Source organism: Eretmochelys imbricata, chromosome 1 (genome assembly GCF_965152235.1).
Source record: "Eretmochelys imbricata isolate rEreImb1 chromosome 1, rEreImb1.hap1, whole genome shotgun sequence".
In the NCBI taxonomy this organism is placed as follows: domain Eukaryota; kingdom Metazoa; phylum Chordata; order Testudines; family Cheloniidae; genus Eretmochelys; species Eretmochelys imbricata.
This window is the reverse complement of record NC_135572.1, coordinates 250,701,623-250,725,564: the sequence shown is the minus strand read 5'-3', so window position 1 is coordinate 250,725,564 and position 23,942 is coordinate 250,701,623. Positions and strand designations below refer to the sequence as shown.

Sequence of the window (23,942 nt, the reverse complement as noted above, 5' to 3'; positions counted from 1 at the left end):
AATTGCAGGGGGAAATTAGAGGACAAAATGTACTTAAACTGGAATTTGGATTTTCCCCTCATAAAAAACATTTTGCCTCAAAAGTGCTGCAGTTCTGCCTTTTGCCCACCAGAGCCTGCTGTGGCTCCAGAACAGCCACCTGCACTAATACCACCGTTCTAGCACCAGCGGCCTCTGGTGTTCAAAAGGCAAAACTGCAGCATCTCTTAGGCAAAAAGAAAAGGAGTACTTGTGGCACCTTAGAGACTAACCAATTTATTTGAGCCTAAGCTTTCGTGAGCTAGAGAGCTGAAAAGGAGTACTTGTGGCACCTTAGAGACTAACCAATTTATTTGAGCCTAAGCTTTCGTGAGCTAGAGAGCTGTAGCTCACGAAAGCTTAGGCTCAAATAAATTGGTTAGTCTAAGGTGCCACAAGTACTCCTTTTCTTTTTGCGAATACAGACTAACACGGCTGTTACTCTGAAACTTGTCTTAGGCAAAATGTATTTTATGCAGGAAAATACAAAATTCTATGCCCAGTGCTGCAGAATTCCCCCAGGAGTAGAATTCATCACAGCATCCTGCCTGTGGAGCCAGGTAAGGACAGAGTGGGGAACACAGGGCTGCTAGGGGGTCTCAGACTAGGGTTCAGAAAGGCATGGGGGGGACAGACTGGAGCTAGTGAGGTGACAGCATTGAGCCTGGGACGGTGGCTGCAGAGACCCATGGGGATGAGGGGTGTGGGGACAGGGGCAGATGTGCCTGACTGAATGGGAGAGGCTTGGGGTCAGTCAGGGTCTGAATGCGGGAAGCTTCTCAATACCCATACAATCCCCCTCCCCCCCCACATCCCCGCAAAGAAAAACCTCCCACCTACACCCAACAGGTTCACTCCTAGGGTCCTTCCCTCTCCCTCAGCTCCTCCGTTACTGCTGACTCCCTGAAGCCTTTGCACGGCTTCTGACAGGTGCAAGAAACAGTCTGTCTGGTAATTTAAATTAATTACACAAAGTTCTATATTAATATGCCTCATAAGGAATCTATTTGTCAAAAAAAAATTAGCAGAATCTTTTTTGGTATTTTTGGTCTGTACTGTTACAGACATACACAGATATTTTGAAATAAGTTACCAAAATAATTGTAACTGGCATGATTATATTGTGTTATTTTAACAAATAAAATGTACAGAATTTTGAAATATTGTGTGCAGAACTTTAATTTTTTGGCGCAGAATTCCGCCAGGAGTATTCCACATGAAAGACAATGGGCTCTTTAATGACCACAAGGAGACAGGGCTTGGATCTAAGACAAGTCACCAACAGCACAGTGCCCCACCTCACCCTCCCTATGCAATATAATTAGGCGTAGGTTTAAAACCAATTCAGAGAGAAGATTTCAGAGTAGCAGCCGTGTTAGTCTGTATTCGCAAAAAGAAAAGGAGTACTTGTGGCACCTTAGAGACTAACCAATTTATTTGAGCATAAGCTTTCGTGAGCTACAGCTCACTTCATCGGATGCATTCAGTGGAAAATACAGTGAGGAGATTTATATACACAAAACATGAAAAAATGGATGTTTATCATGCACACTGTAAGGAGAGTGTTCACTTAAGATGAGCTATTATCGGGGGGGGGGGGGGAAAGAGGAGAAAACCCTTTGTAGTGATAATCAAGGTGGGCCATTTCCAGCAGTTAACAAGAAGGTCTGAGGAACTGTGTGTGTGTGTGTGGGGGGGGGGGGGGTGTGGAAGAAATAAACAAAGAGAAATAGTTTTACTTTGTGTAATGACAGCCCCCCAACCTAAAGAAGAGTACCCAGAACTCACCTACTACAGGACAGGCCCAACAAAGAAAATAACAGAATGCCACTAGCTGTTACCTTCATCCCCCAACTAAAACTTCTCCAATGCATCATCAAGGATCTACAACCTATCCTGAAGGATGACCCATCGCTCTCACAAATCTTGGGAGACAGGCCAGTCCTTGCCTACAGACAGCCCCCCAACCTGAAGCAAATACTCTCCAGCAACCACACACCACACAACAGAACCACTAACCCTGGAACCTATCCTTGCAACAAAGCCTGTTGCTAACTGTGTCCACATATCTATTCAGGGGACACCATCATAGGGCCGAATCACATCAGCCACACAATCAGAGGCTCGTTCACCTGCACATCTACCAATGTGATATATGCCATCATGTGCCAGCAATGCCCCTCTGCCATGTACATTGGTCAAACTGGACAGTCTCTACGTAAAAGAATAAATGGACACAAATCAGATGTCAAGAATTATAACATTCATAAACCAGTCGGAGAACACTTCAATCTCTCTGGTCACTACATTTCTGACCTAAAATTGACAATTCTTCAACAAAAAGACTTCAGAAACAGACTCCAACGAGAGATTGCCGAATTGGAATTAATTTGCAAATTGGATACAATTAACTTAGGCTTGAATAGAGACTGGGAGTGGTTGAGTCATTACACAAAGTAAAACTATTTCCCCTTGTTTATCCCCTCCCCCACCCCCAGTGTTCCTCAGACGTGCTTCAGAGTAACAGCCGTGTTAGTCTGTCTTCGCAAAAAGAAAAGGAGTACTTGTGGCACCTTAGAGACTAACCAATTTATTTGAGCATGAGCTTTCGTGAGCTGTAGCTCACTAAGGTGCCACAAGTACTCCTTTTCTTCAGACGTGCTTGTTAACTGCTGGAAATGGCCCACCTTGATTATCACTACAAAGGGTTCCCCCCCCGCCCCCCCACTCTCCTGCTGGTAATAGCTCATCTTAAGTGATCACTCTCCTTACAGTGTGCATAATAAACACCCATTTTTTCACGTTCTGTGTGTATATAAATCTCCTCACTGTATTTTCCACTGAATGCATCCGATGAAGTGAGCTGTAGCTCACGAAAGCTTATGCTCAAACAAATTGGTTAGTCTCTAAGGTGCCACAAGTACTCCTTTTCTTTCAGAGACGAGAGCATCACCTACTGAAATCACCACCATCCTTCCCTATAGCACCAGGGTGTTCCTTAGTGTCTCTCATCCAAGTAAAGACATGGTCTAACCATGCTGAACTTGAGATTTGATGGATGATCACAAAGGCTGCGAGTGTGTCACAGAGCCACAGATTCTGTGACCTCCATGACTTCTGCAGCCAGCAGGTGCGACTGACCCGAGGGCCGCCAGAGCAGCCCCAGGGCCAGCTACAACAGCCCTGCCCCCGACAGCAGTGGCAACCCCGGGCCACTCCACCCCCCACCCCCCCAGAGCACCAGTGGGCGCCCCAGAGCCCTCCCTCCAGAGCAGCAGCTGCACCCCCAGAACACTCAAGATTTAGTCTGGGGAATAGTACAAGTCATGGACAGGTCACATGGCTGTGAATTTGTTTCTTGCCCATGACCTGTCAATGACTTTCACTAAAATTACCCATGATTAAATCTTAGCCTTAATGATCACGCATACGAAGCGGCATAACTGCAGGCTCTCAGCCTGTGCCAATTTTCCTCACTCCTTTAGGAAGGAAATCTAGATGATGTTTATTGGGCCCTCACTTTAATTTCTGGTATCATCCACTCACTATGGATTTGTCTTGCATAACATTTTTCTCAATTGAAAAAAACCAAACCAAAAAAATACCCCACCAACTCTCCTCTCCCCTCCCCACTCCCTCCCAAAGAAGACTAGTAGCAGGCAACAAGTGATTCAACCCTATTTTTGAAGTTTGTGTGGGAGGAGAACGGAATAGCTTCATACATACGTAAGAGGGTTTTTAGAACATAATGGCTGCCATCTGCATTAAAGATCTGAGAGAAACCATAACGGTCTCCTTATATCAATAATGTGACGACCTCATCTACTGGTAAGTGGCTATACAGCCCTTAGTGAGGAAAATTCTGCACATCCCTACCAAATGGGTGGAAAAAAACTTCTCAAATACTTCATCTACTTGCACCAACATTTTGCTTTAAACAGGTCTGCTTCTTTAACTGTAGTTTCTGAAGGCGACATTGTTTGGGTAGAACTTAGTTCAGTTTGGCACATGGCAGGGTCAAATCGAATGACGTCTTTTTCACGTTGCTTTTTGTGGGTGGTAACAGCTCATTCTTTTCAGGTATTTCAAAAAGGTTTCAGTTTATGTACATGAAAGGTGAATGGAACCCCACCATTCAACATAAACGGTGAATTTATTAACCCTTGTTCAATTGAAGCTTTCCTTAGCAAACCCCCATTCTACCCCAACATATTTTCTCTGAATTGTACTTCCCTCTTCTCCCACTGTCCAAATGTGTTTAAAACATCCCTAAAACACATGAACTGCTTTTATCAGGCCTAGTACTAAGATATTCATTTTAGTGGGATTCATGTAATGGTCCTCAAAATTTCCACAAGGACAAGAACACTTAGCAGGCTGGACTTTAAATTCAAGTGAGCTAGTAGTTGTTAAAATACAGACAGGATCTCTCAAAAGCCCCCAAGCTACAGAAGACACCAGCCCTTTTACACAGCTCCTTACCACAGATGCAGTGTCCCTGGCTTCCTCCAGACCATCCTCCAGTTCACTCAGGGATTCCAGATCAAGGTCTTTGTCTTTCTCCATTAACTCCTTCACCCTCTTCCGTCTATTCTTACTACTTCCATAAATCCCAATATCATTCCGGGGGCTCAGAACCTGTAAACACAAAGGAAGCAATGTAAAACCCAAGGACACTAGTCAGATGAACCGATAGAAGGCACTGGAGCACAGATGAGAACAATATACTATGGAATGATTATACATCATAGAATAAACTCTTTTTCCTTCTTGCCACAAAGCACGAGTTCTACTCCACCTCCTTAACAGTAATAGCAGAAACCCTCAGTACACAAACTCACCCAAAGGAGACTGTACGTGACCATGTCCCTCCTTCATGGGGAACTGAAATTTCTGTTTGACCCTACCTTCATACGGAAGGGTAACCTATAACTCATACGCCCACTTCCAAGGTTGCAGAGGGACGTCAAATCCAATTTCCCGCCTCTGATATATAACTGACTGTTGCTCACCTGTAACAGGGTGTAGCTTGAGTTCTTCTTCAAGAAAGTCCTTGCCGTGCGTTCCCTCCAGGCACGGGCTGCTGCTACCTGTGACTCCACCTGTGGCAAGGCATCAAGACGTACGGGTATCGGACGGCCTTTTGCAGACAAGCTCTCCAGCTGCTCCAGATATGCGTAGTTGCTACAGTTCTGGGGTAGAACACAATACTCTGAACCACAGAACTCCAGCACTAAACTTAGTCATTGACCAAACTTTGCCCTGAAACCCACCCCACATCTGATTAATATTTTGATAGCTATTCCTGTGTAATATAAACTTCCCATTTAATGGATAATCTCTGATGGAACTGGCTGGCTCAGGGAACTAGTAATCAGACACCATTTCATCTCAGTTGCTTGTTCAAAGCCAACTAGGTTAATAGTAACCCAAAGTTACTAGCTGATCGTTGCTCAGTAGCCCATGTGAAATGAGTTGATAGTTCTCAGTCTACCTCCCAGTAAACATGTGACTGCATCAAAAACACAGCACCACCACCAATGGCAGTCTCAGCCCAGAGGTCAAGAACTGCATGGACCATGGAGACAACTCCCTTCTCTTCCCTAAAGGTGACCCCTCTTAGCCAAGGCTGAGGCACATAGGTAGGGTAGTGCCAAAGGGACACTTAGACTTCTGTTGCTCATGTTGTACCTATTCTGTAGACAGAAGACTTCAGTCTCCAGGGCTGTCAAATCTGGCACCTTATGAAAACACTAAATACATGTGGAATAACCAAAATTTTAAAAAAATCCTTTGCACAGTCAGCTCAATGACTTGGACACCAGGATATACTGAGTCTTGCATCACAGCTATACCATCTCCTGTGGCAATTTGTAGACCAAACAATATTAAAACCAAATAAGGGCCTTGTACAGAGATGCATTTGGGGCAATTAAGAAAACTAATGGCCTTTGTGGTTCATAGTGGGATGCCTATAGGAAAGCGGAAAAGAAAGGAACAGGTTTCCCATGCGGGAACAGATGGCAACCCAGAACGAAGAGCAAAGAGTTAAAACATGGAAAGAACAAGGTAAGCAAGTTTAAAAGTTCAAATAAGCTTCCCTTCCTCTCTGACCTCCTTCAAGGACAGAGCCGTTAAGAGAAAGGAGCACAGTCCAACAGATTCCACTGCCTGCTATTAGCCCTACCTGAATGGCCTCCACTTTGGCTGTCCAGTCTCTAGCTCGTTGCAGGGCTTCTCTCAGTGCCAATACATTGGGCAGGTAAGCTGGGATGTTCTTTGCTTCATTCACAATGCTTTCCAGGGCCATCATACTTTGTCGTGGTCTAGCATAAGGAAAAACCTGATTCCAGCCTTATATCTCAACAAAGTGTCAGTGAAGTGAGGTCAGGTGGCAGGGCCGCTGTATCACTACACTAGTGCAAGATACCACAGCGCTGGTCTTGGAGGGGGCTGTTCACTACTAAATGCCAGCAGAGATGAGAACTACCTTCAGTTTAAAAACTTAGTGAGACAGACAGTATCAAACAGTGAAGAAACTGGCTAGATTTTCACAGCCCCGCTCATCACTACGTTCCTAAGACAGACAGGATATTCACTTAAGGGGACATTCTCCTTCGAACTAAAGAGGACTTTTATCACACAGTATAGCTACCAAGTGAATGCTCACCTTGCCTGCAGGCAGACCTTGGCCTTCTCTTCCCATCTCTCGGACACTGTAAGCAGCTCCTGCAGCTCAGCCATGGCCTTTTCTACAGCATGATGTGGTGCCAGCCCCACACCTGAGTCAATCAGCTTCTTCATCACATCCAGAGTGACCCTCTGAGGGTCCGAGAGAGTCAACCTCACCTCATCCAGCCAACGTGCCTGCTGCAGCTCTTGCTTTAGCCGGGGCAGTTCCGGAAGTTCCACATAGAGGCCAGAGCCCATGTCTATCAACATTTGCAGCTTGGAAGAGTCTGGGATCTCATCCATCATGGCTTCTTGAGCACGCTCGTGAAACTCCTCCACATCATCCAAAAGGTTCTGAAACAGATGTACAGCAAGCATAGGCAGCCATTCAGCTACAAATATGCACAGTAGAATCAAAGCAAGAGCTGTCTAGCTGGTCAACCAGCTGTGTCAACTTAAAATGACCAGTCATGTAAAGGTTCAGAGCTATCTGGACTATTAAACCATCAACACTCATAGCTACAAGCAACAGATTATCTAAACTAAACACGTACCAGTGTTTGCTAACCAACTCAGGATGGTAGAAAAATGCATAATAAGAACCAATAGCTGGAAGCTGAAGTCAGACAAAAGCAAATCAGAAAGTTAGAAATCAGGCACATTTTTAACAATGAAGATGATTTACCATTGTAACAAAATAGCAAGGGAAGTGGTGGATTCTCGATCTCTTGGACTCTTTATATTAAGACTGGATGCCTTTAAGGAAGATATGCTTTAGCCAAACACTAGCACAAGTTATTGGCTTCAGCACAGGAGTGACTGGGTGAAATGTAAGGGCTGGTGATACGCAGGAGGTCTGACTTGATGATCTAATATAGTCTCCTCCAACCTTAAACTATGTATCTAGTGGAAAACAGTGGGGGGGGGGGGGGGGCGCGAGGGAAAGAACAGGTTTGTTTATTTTGCAAATCCATTGATGGTGGAATTGCGTGGATGGGTGACCACTGTCCCTTTCATCCAATACATAAAAATGAGTAACATTAGTGCCCATGTCCACCACCTACTTAAGAGGAACACCTGCAGTTGCAAATAATCTCATTGTTTCAGAGCCCTCTAATCTTCAGAGAGCCAACAAGCTTCTGCTATGTGACACCCCAAATTTGCAAGTTAATGACTTTACATCATGTTCTTTATTGAATGGGACACTTAGGCCTGGCCTATACACAGTTTTTGTACGGTTACAACTATTTTGATGAAAAATTAACCCTCTAACTGAGATAGCTACTCTGGAACAACCCTGGAGGTGGACATAGTTATGCATGCTTATTTTGGTATAGCTTACTCCTCTACTCATTACAGGTGGAAGCTCTACCAGTCAAGCCCATTTATACTGGTATAACTATATCTATTCTAGGGAAGTTCATAGATTCATAAAGTCCATGGCCAGAAGGACCATTGTGATCTAGTCTGACTCCTGTATAACACAGGCCATGGTATTTCCCCAAAACATTTCATAGAGCATCTATCTTTTAGAAAACATCCAATCTTGATTTAAAATTTGCCAGTAATGATAGAATCCACAACAATTCCCAGTAAACTGTTGCAATGGTTAATTACCCTCATTGTTAAAAATTTATGGCAATCTCCTGGTTGTCATCTGGCAAGGCTTTTTCTCAATGAAACCGTCATAGATGCAATCAAATACCTAGATATGAAAGTACCAAGAAATATTAAGAACTAGTAAAGGTACATTTAAATCCTGTACTCTCTCAAGTATCTAATGATACAAATCGGTGGCATCCTCTTTCCCTGAGCTTGTGAAGAAGGGTACATACAATAAAAAAGATTCTGCCAAGGCTTCCCTATATTCTAAGTGGCCCACTTGTATATACTCCCCTCCCCCCCATCTTATTTTAGAGAAGTTAACAACAACATTATTAGAGCCTTTCTCTGGAGTCCTGGTCAATGCCCGCTACTAACACTTAAATTCCAACTCCCTATAGCTAAGTGGATAGGGGGGATTGGGTTCCCAGACACCCCAAATTATTACTATGCTTTTATCGTGTTACAGGTGAAAACTGGTTCCAAAATGCAGACACACTTACACCCACATGGGTGGGTACCGATGCATCCAATTCCCCTTGCAGGTCTGCTGGGTTCCTCTTTTCATCTGATGGAGAAAAATAAGGTGCCTACAGTAGCAACCATGAGAAGTCTGGGCTATCCTAACTAAGTAGTACCAATTTCATCCTCACCATCATACAACAGCATATATCTAGGGTAACCCAGACTTGCAAATTTGGGGAAAAAAAAATATAATTTGGAAGAACTAGCTGAGCAAGAGAATTACATGCATTTCCCAATTCCTCAAGGATGAGGGCTCTCTCTTTTCTAACACTAAAACAACTATCTCATTTGCCACCTTCAGCGGAGTGACAGTACTTACAACACTTACTAATGTATCAATTTGGTCTGGATGTCCTAAGACTGCCAGAGGCCCCAGAGCTACTGGGTACAGCTTCATAAACTTCCAGGCCCACGTCCACAATGCATGCTTTACTAACAAAGAGGAACTCTATTGGTCTGGAGTTTTGTGAAAGCATTGCAAGGGAAGTTATCACAGCCTTTAAAAGAACCCCAATGGCAGAACATGTTACGGAGTGTTAAAAATGCTCCCGTGGATCTCAGGCTCTGATTGATATAGCAAAAGATTCTATTCCAAATCTACGGGGTGCCACAAAGGTTGTGCAAGATGGGGGCCTTGTCCTTGGATATTTGTTGGTGCTTTAATAAAGAAAAAGGAACTCTGATGCATGTGTTGTGAGACTGTCCAACAGTCAGCTGCAAAAAGAGGGGGACACAAGAGTGAAAATAGGGCTCTGCTTCAGCAACCTAGCCTCAGCTGAAAATTATATCCTAGGTAATTGTACCTAGTATGCTGGGTTTAACTCCACCACACAGACATTGACTCAAGGGCAACAATTATTATCATGTGCATGATTTTACAAAAATAGAGGAGTAGGCTTCTGCCCAGAACAGAGGAGTGGTATTTGAACCTGGTCTGAATTAGCAGCAAAAGAAATAGCTTATCAACATGGAAAATGATTATTTGAATTCAAAGAAATCTGGACCTCGTTTCTTGATGCATTTGGATAAAGAATGCTCTGAGCACTCAACTAATGCCAGACTTCCATTCCACAGGAACCCTTAACGTTCTCTTTGTTAAGCTAGAACAGATTGAACTCCTTAAGTCTAATCACGATAAGGCAGGTTTTCTAATCCTTTAGTCATTTTTGTGTCTCTTCTTTGAGCCTGCTCCCATTTTTCAACCTTCTTCTTCCATTGTCAACACCAGAAGTGGACACAGTATTCCAGCAGTGCCATAGAGAGGTAAAACAGGTAAAATAAAAAGAAGTAAAATAGAGAGGTAAAATAGCCCCTCTACTCCTACTCAAGATTCCCCAATTTTTGCACCCCAGGATCACATTAGCCCTTTTGCCCACCTCATCATACTGGAAGCTCCTGATCAAAATCAGAGTCACTGTTTCCCAGGATAGAGTCCCTCCTCCTGTACATATGGCCTACATTCTTTGCTGCTACATGTACACGTTTACATTTAACCATATTAAAAAACACAGTTTGTGTCCTGTCTACCAAGCCATCCAGATTGCTCTATCAGTGACCTGTAATCTTCATTATTTACCACTCACCAAATTTTTGCAACATCTGTAAACTTTATCAGTAATGATTTTGTGGTTTCTTCCAGATAATTAATAAAAACGTTAGACTAGGCCCAAGAACAGATTCCTGCGACCTCACTAAAAACACCCATTCAATGATTCCCCTTTACAATTACTTTTTGAGATTTATCAGTTAGCTATCTTTTAATCTATTTCATGTGTGTTAATTTTATGTAGTTCTCGGGTTGCTTTTTTTTTTTTTTAATCGAAACATCATGTGATACCAAGTCCAATGCCTTACAGAAATATAAACCTATTACATCAACACTTATTTTTATCTAACTTGTAATCTTATCAAAAAAAGTATCAAGTTAGTCTGAAAGAATCTATTTTCTGTAAGTCCATGTTGATTGGCACTAATTACATTACTCTGCTTTAATTCTTTATTAATAGAGTCCCATATTAGCTGCTTCATTATCTTTCCCTGGATAAATGTCAGACTGACAAGCCTATAATTATCCAGATCATCCCATTTACCCTTTTCAATATTTTAAACATTTAAAAATTACCCTTTTTAAAGTGGTACAATTTGTGTATGTAGACAAGGCCTTCGTATTTTCAGATGCACTTGCAAATGAGCAGGACACATATTAGCAGATTGTTCATTTGAGGTACAGTTTCTAGTATGTGTCAGGCAAAACTGCATTTAAAACAACGCAGATAATCTGGTAAGGTGAGGGAAAACAGTTACTACCTTTTTGTAACTCTTGTTCTTTGAGAGGCGTTGCTCATGTCCATTCCATTCTAGGTGAGCACATGCCCATGTGCATGGTCATCAAATTTTTTTGCCTTAGCAGTATCTGTAGGGCCAGCTGGGGCACCCCTGAGTGCCGCACTCACGTGTTGGTATATCAGGCGCCACTAGCCCTACGCCCTCTCAGATCCTTCTTGCTGACAATTCCAACAGAGGGGCAGGAAGGCGAATAATGGAATGGGCATGAGCAACACATCTTGAAGAACAGTTACGAAAAGGTACGTAACCGTTTTTTCTTCGAGTGCTTGCTCATGTTGATTCCATTCTAGGTGACCACAAGCCAGTGTCCATGAAGGTAGGCTTGGAGTGCAGTCTTGCAGCACTGATCTGCCAAAGCCAGCGTCATCTCGAGCTTGCTAGGTAAGTGCATCATGAGAGACAAACGTGTGGAGAGACGACCAGGTAGCAGCTCTACAGATCTCTTGGATTGGTACCTGTGCCAGGAAGGCCACTGACGATGCTTGTGCCCTATCTGAGAGTGCTATCACGACTGCCAGCAGAGGCACCTTTCACAGCTCATCACTCTGGTGAATGCAGGCCTTAATCCAGGACGAAATCCTCTGAGCAGACACTGGGCGACCTTTCCTTCTGCCTGCTACTGCAACTAACAGCCCCCATGAGTCTCAACAGCACAAGATTCAGGTCCCAGGGAGGGATGGGATCCCAGACATGTAATAGTGATACTCCAGGCCTTTCAAAAAACAGGCCATCATGTTGTGAGGCCTGGTCTACACTACAAGTTTATGTCGGATTTAGCAGCATTAAATCTGAATTAACCCTGCACACATCCACACAACGAAGCCATTTTTTCGACATAAAGGGCTCTTAAAACAGATTTCTGTACTCCTCCCCAACGAGGGGATTAGCGCTCAAAGGACATCGCCGTTTTGAATTAGGGTTAGTGTGGACACAATTCGAAGGTAATGGTCTCCGGGAGCTATCCCACAGTGCACCATTGTGACCACTCTGGACAGCACTCTGAACTCTGATACACTGGCCAGGTGTACAGGAAAAGCCCCAGGAACTTTTGAATCTCATTTCCTGTTTGGCCAGGCGAGCTCATCAGCACAGGTGACCAGGCAGTCCCAGAATCGAAAACGAGCTCCAGCAGGGACCAAACGGGAGGTACTGGATCTGATCGCTGTATGGGGAGAGGAACCCGTGCTATCAGAACTACGTTCCAAAAGACGAAATGCCAAAACATTTCAAAAAATCTCAGAGGCCATGAAGGACCGAGGCTACATCAGGGATGCAACACAGTGCCACGTGAAACTTAAGGAGCTCAGACAAGCGTACCAAAGAATCAAACAGACACTCCGGGACAGAGCCCGAGACATGCCGCTTCTACGCTGAGCTGCATGCAATTCTAGGGGGGGCCGCCGCCACCACCCCACCTCTGTCCGTGGACTCCGAGGATGGGATACTCTGCCATGGCTGAGGATTTTGCAGATGGGGAAGATGAGGACGACGATGAGCTTGGGGAGAGCACACAGCACATCGTTCTCCCCGACAGCCAGGATCTTTTTATCACCCTGATTGAAATACCCTCTCAACCCAACGACGCCGGAGAAGGGACTTCTGGTGAGTGTACCTTTTTAAATATACTACACGTTATAAAAGCAAGCGTTTTTTAATGATTAAGTAGCCCTGAGGACTTGGGATGCATTCTTGGCCAGTACCACTACTGGAAAAGTCTGTTAACGTGTCTGGGGATGGAGCGAAAATCTTCCAGGGACATCTCCATGAAGCTCTCCTGGAGGTACTCTAAAAGCCTTTGCAGAAGGTTTCTGGGGAAAGCAGCCTTATTCCATCCTCCATGATAGGACACTTTACCACGCCATACTAGTAGCAAGTAATCTGGTATCACTGCATGACAAAGCCTGGCAGCGTATGGTCCCAATGTTTGCTGGCATACAAGCAACATCCGTTTTTTAATCTCTGTGTTATCCTCAGGAGAGTGATATCGTTCATGGTAACCTGGTTGAAATAGGGGAATTTGATTAAGGGGACATTCAGAGGTGGACATTCCTACTGGGCTGTTTGCCTGTAGCAGTTAGCCACGTGGGGGGGGGGGGGGGACGGACACTGGTGCTGAGCTGTTTGTGTTTGGCTAGCAGGGATCTTCCCTGATACCAGCCAGGCGGTGCGGGGAGGGGAAAAGCGATCATCCCAGAGAATTGGATGGAGGGAGTGGGTTAGTTTGGTTTCTGCTGCTGCACATTAACAGAAAAAGTGCAGCAGTAAATGGCCAACTCAACGGGCTTTGCTTGGTATGGGAAAGGAGGGGGCTGCTGTTATGAAGGTTGCAGAAGCCAAAAGACTATGGCTTACCATGGCCACCTGCAAGCCGAATTCTGTTTCCCAGCCCTGCATGTGTGATCTTTAACACCAAAGCTGCAGACACTCAACATAAGATGCAAAATGCGACCTTGTACCAAAATCACATGTGCTATGAAAGGTGAATAGTGTTGTTCACAGAGAAAGAGTACAGCCATTGTTCTGTAAAATGTATCTTTTTAAATACTTCATTCCCTTTTTTTCCTCCAGCAGCTGCAAATGTTTCAAGCCTCCCTCCTCCATCCCAGAGGCTCTCTCAGATAAGGCGACGAAAAAAAACACACGCGCAATGACATGTTCTCTGAGCTCATGCAGTCGTCCGGTACTGACAGAACTGTGTGGAGGGACACAATACCAGAGTACAGGACGGTGGCCGATGAATGTGAGGAGAGGTGGCGGCAGGACGATCAGAGGAGGCAACGCTGGGGCTACTGTGGGATCAAACGGACATGCTCCAGCACCTGGTGGAGGTTCATGAACGGCAGCAGGATCACAGACCACTGCTGCAGCCCCTCCTTACCTGCCTTCCCTCCTCCCCAAGTTCCATAGCCTCCTCACCCAGACGCCCAAGAACGCAGGGTTGGGGAGGCTCCGGGCACCCAACCACTCCACCCCAGTAGACAGCCCAAGCAACAGAAGGCTGGCATTCAACAAGTTTTAAAGTGGCCTTTTCCTTCCCTCCTACCCTCCTCCCACACCCTATCCAGGCTACCTTGTGAGTTATCTCCCTTTTTTTATAATCAATTAATAAAGAATACATGTTTTTTAAATGATAGTTACTATTTGCTTTGCAAGCAAGCTTGTGATAGAAGCCGGGGGGATGGGGGGGGCGGTGGCTTACAGGGAATTAGAGTCAACCAAGGGGAGGGTTTTCATCAAGGAGAAAAACAGAAGTGTTACACTGTAGCCTGGTCAGTCATGAAACTGGTTTTCAAAGCTTCTCTGATGCGCACCGCTTCCTGCTGTGCTCTTCTAACCGCCCTGGTGTCTGGCTGCGCGTATTCAGCAGCCAGGCGATTTGCCTCAACCTCCCACCTCGCCATAAACGTCTCCCCCTTACGCTCACAGAGATTGTGGAGCACACAACAAACAGCAATAACAATGGGAATACTGGTTTCGCTGAGGTCTGACAGAGTCGGTAACCTGTGCCTGCGACCCTTTAAACGTCCAAATGCACACTCCACCACCAGTCTGCACTTGCTCAGCCTATAGTTGAACAGCTCCTGACTACTGTCCAGGGTGCCTGTGTATGGTTTCATGAGCCATGGCATTAAGGGGTAGGCTGGGTCCCCAAGGATAACTATTGGCATTTCAACATCCCCAACAGTTGTTTTCTGGTCTGGGAAGTAAATCCCTTCCTGCAGCCGTTTAAACAGACCAGAGTTCCTGAAGACGCGAGCGTCATGAACCTTTCCCGGCCATCCCACGTTGATGTTGGTGAAATGTCCCTTGTGATCCACCAGGGCTTGCAGCACCACTGAAAGTACCCTTGCGGTTTACGTACTGGCTGCCCTAGTGGTCCGGTCCCAAGATAGGGATATGCGTTCCATCTATGGCCCCACCACAGTTAGGGAAACCCATTGCAGCACAGCCATCAAGCATGACCTGCACATTTCCCAAAGTCACTACCTTTGAAAGCAGCAGCTCAGTGATTGCGTTGGCTACTTGCATCACAGCAACCCCCACAGTAGATATGCCCACTCCAAATTGATTCCCGACTGACCAGTAGCTGTCTGGCGTTGCAAGCTTCCACAGGGCTATTGCCACTCACTTGTGAACTGTGAGGGCTGCTCTCATCTTGGTATTCTTGCGCTTCAGGGCAGGGGAAAGCAAGTCACAAAGTTCCAGGAAAGTGCCCTTCCGCATACAAAAGTTTCGGAGCCACTGGGAATCATCCCAGACCTGCAACACTATGCGGTCCCACCAGTCTGTGCTTGTTTCCCGGGCCCAGAATCGGCGTTCCACGGCATGAGCCTGCCCCATTAACACCATGATCTCCAAATTGCAGGGGAACACGATTTTAGAGAAAAAAGTGTGTTCATGTCCTCATCATCGCACTGCCGTCGCCTCCTCGCCTGCTTTTTCAGATGCTGGTTCTGCATATGCTGCACAATAATGTGCGAGGTGTTTACAATGGTCATAACTGCTGTGGTGAGCTGAATGGGCTCTACGCTTGCCATGCTATGGCATCTGCTCCTGCTCGGGCAATCCAGGGAAAAGGGCGCAAAATGATTGTTTGCTGTTGCTCTGGCGGAGGGAGGGGCGACTGACAACATGGCTTACAGGGTTGGCTTACTGGGAATTAAAAACAACAAAGGGGGTGGCTTTGCGAGAAACAGAATGGCCCCCTCAAGGATAGAACTCAAAACCTCAACGATAGAACTCAAAACCGGGTTTAGCAGGCCGTTGATTTCACGGAGGGAGGGAGGAGAAAATGAATACAAAACAAATCTGGTCTATTTCTTGTTTTGATCCACTTCATCTATCTTTATACACCTTGCTGGCGGCAGACTGGGCAGTACTACCGCTAGCCATCGTCATCACCTGGGTGCTCGGCAGAAGACGGTGCAGTATGACTGCTGGCCATAGTCTTCTGCTGGCTGCAGATTAAAAGACAGTGCACTGCCAGTAGGACTGAATCACCATGAGACGAAACTTAAAAGGGAAATGACCTGGCTGAGTCACTCCCATGTTTGCCCAGGCACCCCTGACCTCATCGAGGTCGGTTAAAAGAGCACCCTGGACTACGTCAACGACGGCTACCAGTCATGCTGCACTGTCTGCTGCCAAAAGGCAATAAACTGTTGCTGTGTAGCAATGCAGTACCGCGTCTGCCAGCACCGAGGAGACATACAGTGACGGTTAGCTGAGCGGGCTCCATGCTTGCCGTGGTATGGCGTCTGCACAGGTAACTCACGAAAAAAGGCGCAAAACAATTGTTTGCCCTTGCTTTCACGGAGGGAGGGAGGGAGGGAGGGAAGGGGGGCCTGACAATATATACCCAGAACCAACCGTGACAATGTTTTAGCCCCATCAGGCACTGGGATTTCTACCCAGAATTCAAATAGGCAGCAGAGACTGTGGTAAATTCATGGTAAATAGGCCTAATGGCCTGTGATGGGATGTTAGACGGGGTGGGATCTGAGTTACGCAGGAAAGAATTTTCTGCAGTATCTGGCTGGTGAATCTTGCCCATATGCTCAGGGTTTAGCTAATCGCCATATTTGGGGTCGGGAAGGAATTTTCCTCCAGAGCAGATTGGAAGAGGCCCTGGAGGTTTTTCGCCTTCCTCTGTAGCATGGGGCACGGGTCACTTGCTGGAGGATTCTCTGCTCCTTGAAGTCTTTAAACCACGATTTGAGGCCTTCAATAGCTCAAACATAGGTGAGGTTTTTCAGGAGTGGCTGGGTGAGATTCTGTGGCCTGCGCTGTGCACGAGGTCAGACTAGATGATCATAATGGTCCCTTCTGACCTTAGTATCTATGAATCTATAAACTGTGAGATAGCTACCCACAGTGCAACACTCCGGAAGTCGACGGTTGCCTCGGTACTGTGGACACACTCCACCAACTACATGCATTTAGAGCATTTTTGTGGGGACACACACAATCAACTGTATAAAAACGATTTCTACAAAACCAACTTCTATAAATTCGACCTAATTTCGTAGCGTAGACAAGACCTGAGTGAAAAATCAACCTGCCTTGGAATGAAGAGTGGGAAAGCAGAGATAGCGGCCAGGTGGACCATAATTGACAACAGGGACAAACCTTGGGCATTTGAGGTGCAGCAGATAATACTGTATCTCCTGCAGTGGGGCCTGCTTGGCTTGTACACGCCACTCCAAAGCCCACCATGTAAACCTTTTCCATTTGGCCAGGTAAGTCGCTCTGGTGGAGGCTTTCCTGTTTTCCAGCAAGACCTGCTGAACTTGGGCCGAGCATCCACACTTAAGACATGCAGCAGCCAGGCCATCAAGTGCAGCACTGCCAGGTTCAGGTGCAAAAGGCTGCTGTGGTTCAAGGCCAGAGGGCTAGCTGCAGCGGGGCAGCTACCAAAAGGTTTGGCAACATGCTGAACCCGTGCTGGCAAGGCCACACAGGGGCTATTAGGATAATCTTTGCTCTGTCCTGCTTGATCTTCACAAGGACCTTGAGAATCAACTGCATTGGCGCGAAGGCATACATCAGTGCCCCCGACCACGGAATGAGAAAGGTGTCTGATAGGGAGCCCCTGTCCATCCGGCAGACTGAACAGAACATGTGGCATTTCCTGTTCTGCCTGGACACAAACAGGTCCACCTGGGGAGTTCCCCCACCTCTGGAAGATTATGCTGACCACCTCCAGATGGAGCAACCACTCATGGTAAGGCGAGAAGGTCCTGCTGAGGTGATCTGCTAAAACGCTCCTAGTTCCGGGCAGGTGCAAGGCAACCAGATGAATGGCATGTCACACACAACATCCCAAAGGTGCAGAGCTTCTTGGCAAAGGGCCGATGACCTCGCTCCACCCAGCCTGTTGATGGAATACGTTGTGGTGGTATTGTCCATCAGGATCTGCACCACCTTTCCCTTCAGGTGGGTCAAGAAAGTCTGGCAGGCCAAGCAAACCGCTCTGAGCTCCCTGATGTTAATATGGAGAGCCAGATCATCCCACAACCAGTGGTCCTGAGTGCTTATCTCACTCAGGTGGGCTCCCCAGCCCAGGTCCAAAGCATTGGAGACCAGGGTCAACAATGGGGACGCAAAGGGAACTCCCTCCAATACCGACCCAGGGTTCAAAAACCAATCCAGGGATAACCTAATGTGAGCCGGCACTCTCACTACCTGTTCTAGGTCAGGGGTCTCAAACATGCAGCCCATGGAGTTATTTGCTGTGGCCCGCCAAGCTCCCCACACACCATTCGCGCCCTCGAGTTATTTCCTGCAGCCGCCAGGCTCCCCTCACTCGCCACCCCTTCTCCCGCCAGTGCGCCGGATCCCCGCTCTTCTGCCTACCTCCAGGTGCTTCCCGCCACCAAACAGCTGTTTGACAGCACTTAGCGCTTTGCAGGAGGGAGTGGGGAGGACCGGGGAGCCGCGTGCTCAGTGGAAGAGGCGGAGAAAACGCGGGGCAGGGATTTGGGGAAGGGGTTAGAATGGGGGCGGAGTTGGGGTGGGAAGAGGCGGGGCCAGGGGCCGCAAAGTGGGAAGGGTCAGTGATGCAGCCCTCAGGCTGATGTACTAGTCCTCATGTGGCTCTCGTGGTGATTTGAGTTTGAGACCCCTGGTCTAGGTCATGCCTGTTGAGGATGTGGACTGACGCCAATCATGCTTGTAGGGGCTGGAGATGGAGCCAAGCATGACTGACCACCTAAGTACATGCGGCCATGTGGCCCAACAACCGCAGATAGGTGTGAGCCGTGGTGAGTGGGTGATTCTTGACATGGGAGATCACATCCAACACAGCCTGAAAAGATGCTTTCAGAAGAAAGGCTGTGGCTCAGGTGGAGTCGAGAACTGCCCCAATGAACTCTATTTGCTGGACTGGCATTAAGGTGGATGTCCTGGTCCTTCACATATGATTCCCTCAGGCACCTGAGGCAGCTGCTGTGGGGGTCACTTACAAGCATAGGCCGGTTAGAATCCATGCAGGGATTAAATCCCAGAGACTTAAGGCATGCCCCACCTGGAGCGAAGTCCCCGCTGGAATTAACTTCTAACTACAATTAACTACTTAACACTAACTACTATAAAAACAAACTATTTACAAGGCCCTAAGGCTCGAAGTTAGAAGAAATGAAACTGTTAGCCCTTGCTATGCAAGGAAAGGCACTCTGACTAATGACCACAGGCGGCAAGAAGGAACTGGGAGGGTGTATGGGCACAGCACCCAATATACCGACACACGAGATGGCCCTACGGATAGTGCTAAGGCAAAAACTCCGATGACCGTGCATGTGCCACACCTAGAAGAACTTCTACTACAAATGCTGCTGAAGTCGCTTGCGCTCTTGTGGAATGTGCTGTCAGGACAGGTGGAGCAGGATCCTTTGCCGGGTTGTAATATGCGGGGATGCAGGAGGTGATCCATGATAAAATTATCTGGGATGAGACGGGAAGACCTTTCATCCTGTCTGCAATGGCCATGAATTGTTGATTAGTTTTCTGAAATGGCTTAGCCCTTTCTATGTAGCAGGCCAGTGCACCTCTAATGTCTAGCGAGTGGAGCCTTTGCTCTTCCCTGGTTGGCATGTGATTTTTGGATAGAAGACCATTAGAGGAAGATAGCCGCCTCATTGCTATAGAACTGTGAAACCACTTTTGGAAGGAAAGCTGGATGAAGACTCAATTGGACCTTGTCCTTGAAGGATACAGTGTATGGTGGTTCTAATCTGAGAAGACAGATCTCCAAGACTCTTCTGGAAGAAGAACTGGCCACTAAGATAGTCACCGTCCAGGACAGGTAAAGCAAGGAGCAAGTCACCAGTGGCTCAAATGGGGGTCCTGTCAGTTTTAATAATACCAGGTTGAGGTCCCAGGGAGAGATTAGTTGTTGGAGTACCTGGGGTACAACCTCTCAAGGCCCTTAAGAAATAGATTAGAGATGTTGTTTGAGAACGCAGATTGGCCATTTACCCAGGGATGAAAGGCTGAGATCACGTCAAGATAGACTCTAATAGATGCCATGGTTAGACCTTGTCGTTTCAAGGGCAGTAAGTATCCCAGAATGAAAGGTACCGATGATTGTGTAGATGAGACACCCTTCTGTGCATATCAGATAGAGAATGTCTTCCACTTTGCCAGATAAGTGGCTCTGGTAGATGGCTTCCTGCTCCCTATTAGGGCTTCGCGGACATGCTCAGAGCATGCTAGATCTGAAGAGCTCAGCCATGGAGCTTCCAGACTGAAGTTGGAGTGACTCAAGGTTCGGGTGATGCAGGTGGCCAAGGTCCTGAGAGATCCATCCTTCTATCGCTGTACCCAGACCTGGTGTCCCCACCAAGAGATCGAGGACAATGGTGAACCAATGCTAGGGGGCCACCAAGGTGACTTATGCTCTGTCTCGTTTGATCCTCAGCAGAACCTTGTGCATGAGAGGAATAGAAGGAAACGTGTAGAAGAGATGAGTTGTCCAAGGAAGGAGACTGCAAGAGATCCGGGGCTGTGCCTACGAGAGAGAAGAACTGGAGATACTTCCTGTTGTGCTTTGTGGTGAACATCCAATGAAGTGAACTGTAGCTCACGAAAGCTTATGCTCAAATAAATTGGTTAGTCTCTAAGGTGCCACAAGTACTCCTTTTCTTTTTGCGAATACAGACTAACACAGCTGCTACTCTGAAACAGATCTATCTGGGGCGTTCTCTACCTCTGGAAAATGGCTCTCACGACATCTGGGAGAATGGACCACTCATGGTGGTTGGAGAAGGATCTGCTGAGGTGATCCAATAGTTCATTCTGTGACCGCAGAAGATAGGAGGTCCTGAGGTGGATCAAGTGTGCTTTGAAAAACTCCCACACGTGAAGCACTTCCTGGCACAGGGGAAAGGAGCAAGCACCTTCCTGCCTGTTGATATAAAACACCACCATTGTGTGGTCTGTGAGAACTGACACTTTCTTGCTGGAACATCTGGCAAGCCAAGAAAACTGCCTGAGCTCCCCGATGTGGATGTGTAGAGCGCGCTCTTCTGGAGACCAGAAGCCCTGAGTTCTGAGGGAACCCAAGTGAGCACCCCAGCCCATCAGTGAAGCATCCGTAACGACAGATATAGATGGTTGGGATCTTGAGAATGGGACTCCCAAGTGCACCGTCAATAGGTCTAGCCACCAGACGAGGGAGACTCTCTCTAACAGGGGAACTGCGATGACTGTGTCCAAATAGTGTCTGCTTGCTGACTATATAGACACCAGCCACGCTTGTAGAGGTCTGAGTCAAAGTCTTGCATGCTGTACCACATAGGTGCACGAGGACGTGTGGCCCATGCACGTCAAGCAATTGTTTGTTATCATGATGGGGTGATCTCTGAGGGGCTCTATAAGCATCACTATTACCTGAAACTGCCCTTCTTGGAGGAAGGCTCTGGCTTGAACAGAATGGAAGATTGCCCCGATAAACTCTATCCTCTGAGCCAGGGAAGAGGGGAGATTTCTGCACATTTATCAGCAGTCCTAAGTCCTGGAATGTTGAATGGATTAATTTTATATTGGACTCCACCTGGACCCTGGTCCAACACACTTGCTAAACACTCGCGGGGCCACCAACAGGCCAAATGGGAAAACTGAATTGGTGTGCACATGATTCACGACAAACTTCAGGAACTGTGTGTCGGGGGGGGGGGGAGGGTGTGTCAAAAAGTGGAAGTAAGCGTCCTTCAAATCGAGGGTGGCATATGATGAAAGCCAAGGAGACTAGTGTAACTTTAGCTTATTCATGTATCTGTTGAGCTTTTGCAGGTCCAGAATTAGTCTGAGATCACTGTTGGCTCTTGGGATTAGGAAATAGCGGTTGTAGAACCCTTTGGCCCCTTAACTCCAGAGGAATGTCTTCCATGGCTCCCACCCGAAGGAGCCACTGCACCTCTTAGGCTAGAAGTTGCTCATGAGGATAGTGCCTGAAGAGGGACAGGGAAGAACTGAACTGAAGGGTATTTTCCATTTCTATCTTGCTTAGCACCCAGGAGGTCTGTCTTGAAATGGGCCCATGCCCAACAGAAATGGGATAAACGATCCGCAAATAAGGGGGAGCTTGGATCCAAGTTCTGCGCTGGTACGTCGTCCCTGAGCGGCCCATCAAAAGGCCTGCTTGGAACCCCTACAGAGTTGGGGAGGAGCAGCATGGACTCAGGCAAAGATTGGGGAGGCCTTCATCTAAAGTCCCTGCTCCTCTTCCTGTGAGAGTCCTGTCAGACAGGTGGCAGAAAGATTCGAGAGGCTGGGATGAGGCTTATAATGCTTCCTCATGGGTACCAGGGTATAAAGACCTAGGAACTTCAAGTTAGCCCTGGAGTTGTTTAGGCCATGTTGCTTGGAAAAGACTCCAAACCAACAGACTGAAGTGCCCTCAAGGGGAAGGTCCTGCAGAGTCCATTGGACCTCATGAGGCAGGCCCAAAGATTGAAGCCATGAGCTCATTAATGTTGAGGTACTTGGTGCAGAGTCTCAATCTCCCAGTGCCAAGGGAGGTCTTAGCACTGCCACCATTAAGATGGACTTCAGCCTAACGTCTCAATCTTTTTTTGGCGGAGAGCTTAAAGCCCTACAGATCATACAGTACTCCCGCACATGAGCTTCCCCCAGGCACTAAAGGTGGCTGGAATGAAGGGTTGCTTAAAGGCATAGCCTTGTTACAAGAGGCACAAGTCTTGAAGCCCAGTGACCGAGGCATGCCCTGGGGTAGAGAATAAAATGGAGAAATTCTAACTCTAACTACTAACAGAAACGTAACTATATACAAAAATAGACAGAAAAGCCCACTGAGAAAAGTACTTGTAATGCAAGGACAGTAGTTCCAGCAACCATCATGGGCGGTAAGAAGGAACCAACAGGACGCAGGTCTGCAGGGGGCTTTATACCGGTGCTCTGAGCATGCAACATCGGAGCATATAAGAGCTGACCCGACAGATGCCACTGAGGGAAAAAGTTTCCAGAAGCTGTGCACCCTATACTGGAATGGACATGTGTAAGCACTCGAAGAAGAATCCCAAGTTTGAGTCAGCACTTTTGAGTCTACTCCTCAGGCCCAGAAGAGTCATGGCAAATATCTACTTGTCTTAAATAAGAAATTAAAAGATGAAAAATCCCATTCAGTCCATCACTCCGCCATTGAAGAACTGTTAATGCACTTTACTGTTTTGTCTGATCTAGTTTTAAATCCCAGATGATGAGATTTCCATCATTTCTCTGGAGAGACTATTCCACAGCCTTCTCGGAGTAAGTTTTCACTGCAATTCAGTTTAAGTTTCCCTTTAATATCTTCTCTTTACTCTTAGCTAGGTCCCCTCAAAGTATTCTAAATAGTTCCCCACCTTTTCTTGCTGTTTACACCCTTCAAATATTTGTAGATTTTTGTTCACCTCTACCTTTTAACCAAGCTCGGCACACTTGGCAGTTTCAACATTTCCTCAAATCAATTTTGCTCTCTAGCCATTCACATTTTTCTCTTTCTCAACCTCTTCCACTTTGAGTTTTCCTGGTAATGTGGTGCCTACACATGTGAAAACACAGTACAGGCAAGCACTGTAACTTTATTTGTACTCTATACCAAGTGATGCATACAAAAGCTAAAGTGCCAGACAGCTTCCTATCTATCCCCTTGGGACTAAATAGGGTGAAATCACATTCCAAGTGATAAAAGAGGAGATAGCAAAAACTTTTCCTTTTGCATTTTTTTTCCATCTGAGTTAAGATCATTTTTCATGACCTTTGTCACCCAAAGCACCGTA

The 23,942-nt window shown here is 46.6% G+C and overlaps 1 protein-coding gene across 2 annotated transcripts in view; it reads right to left on the bottom strand.

Moving 5' to 3' along the window:
* The window catches only part of KDM5A (lysine demethylase 5A), an 84,902-nt gene that overhangs the window by 17,826 nt on the left and 43,134 nt on the right, over nt 1–23,942 (bottom strand). For both annotated transcript variants that reach the window (XM_077827510.1, XM_077827520.1), the window contains 4 exons: nt 6,689–7,044; nt 6,206–6,344; nt 5,031–5,210; nt 4,501–4,656 (listed from right to left, as the gene is read on the bottom strand). In XM_077827510.1, coding sequence (XP_077683636.1) covers nt 4,501–4,656; nt 5,031–5,210; nt 6,206–6,344; nt 6,689–7,044 — 831 coding nt within the window. The remainder of the gene's footprint in view (nt 1–4,500; nt 4,657–5,030; nt 5,211–6,205; nt 6,345–6,688; nt 7,045–23,942) is intronic.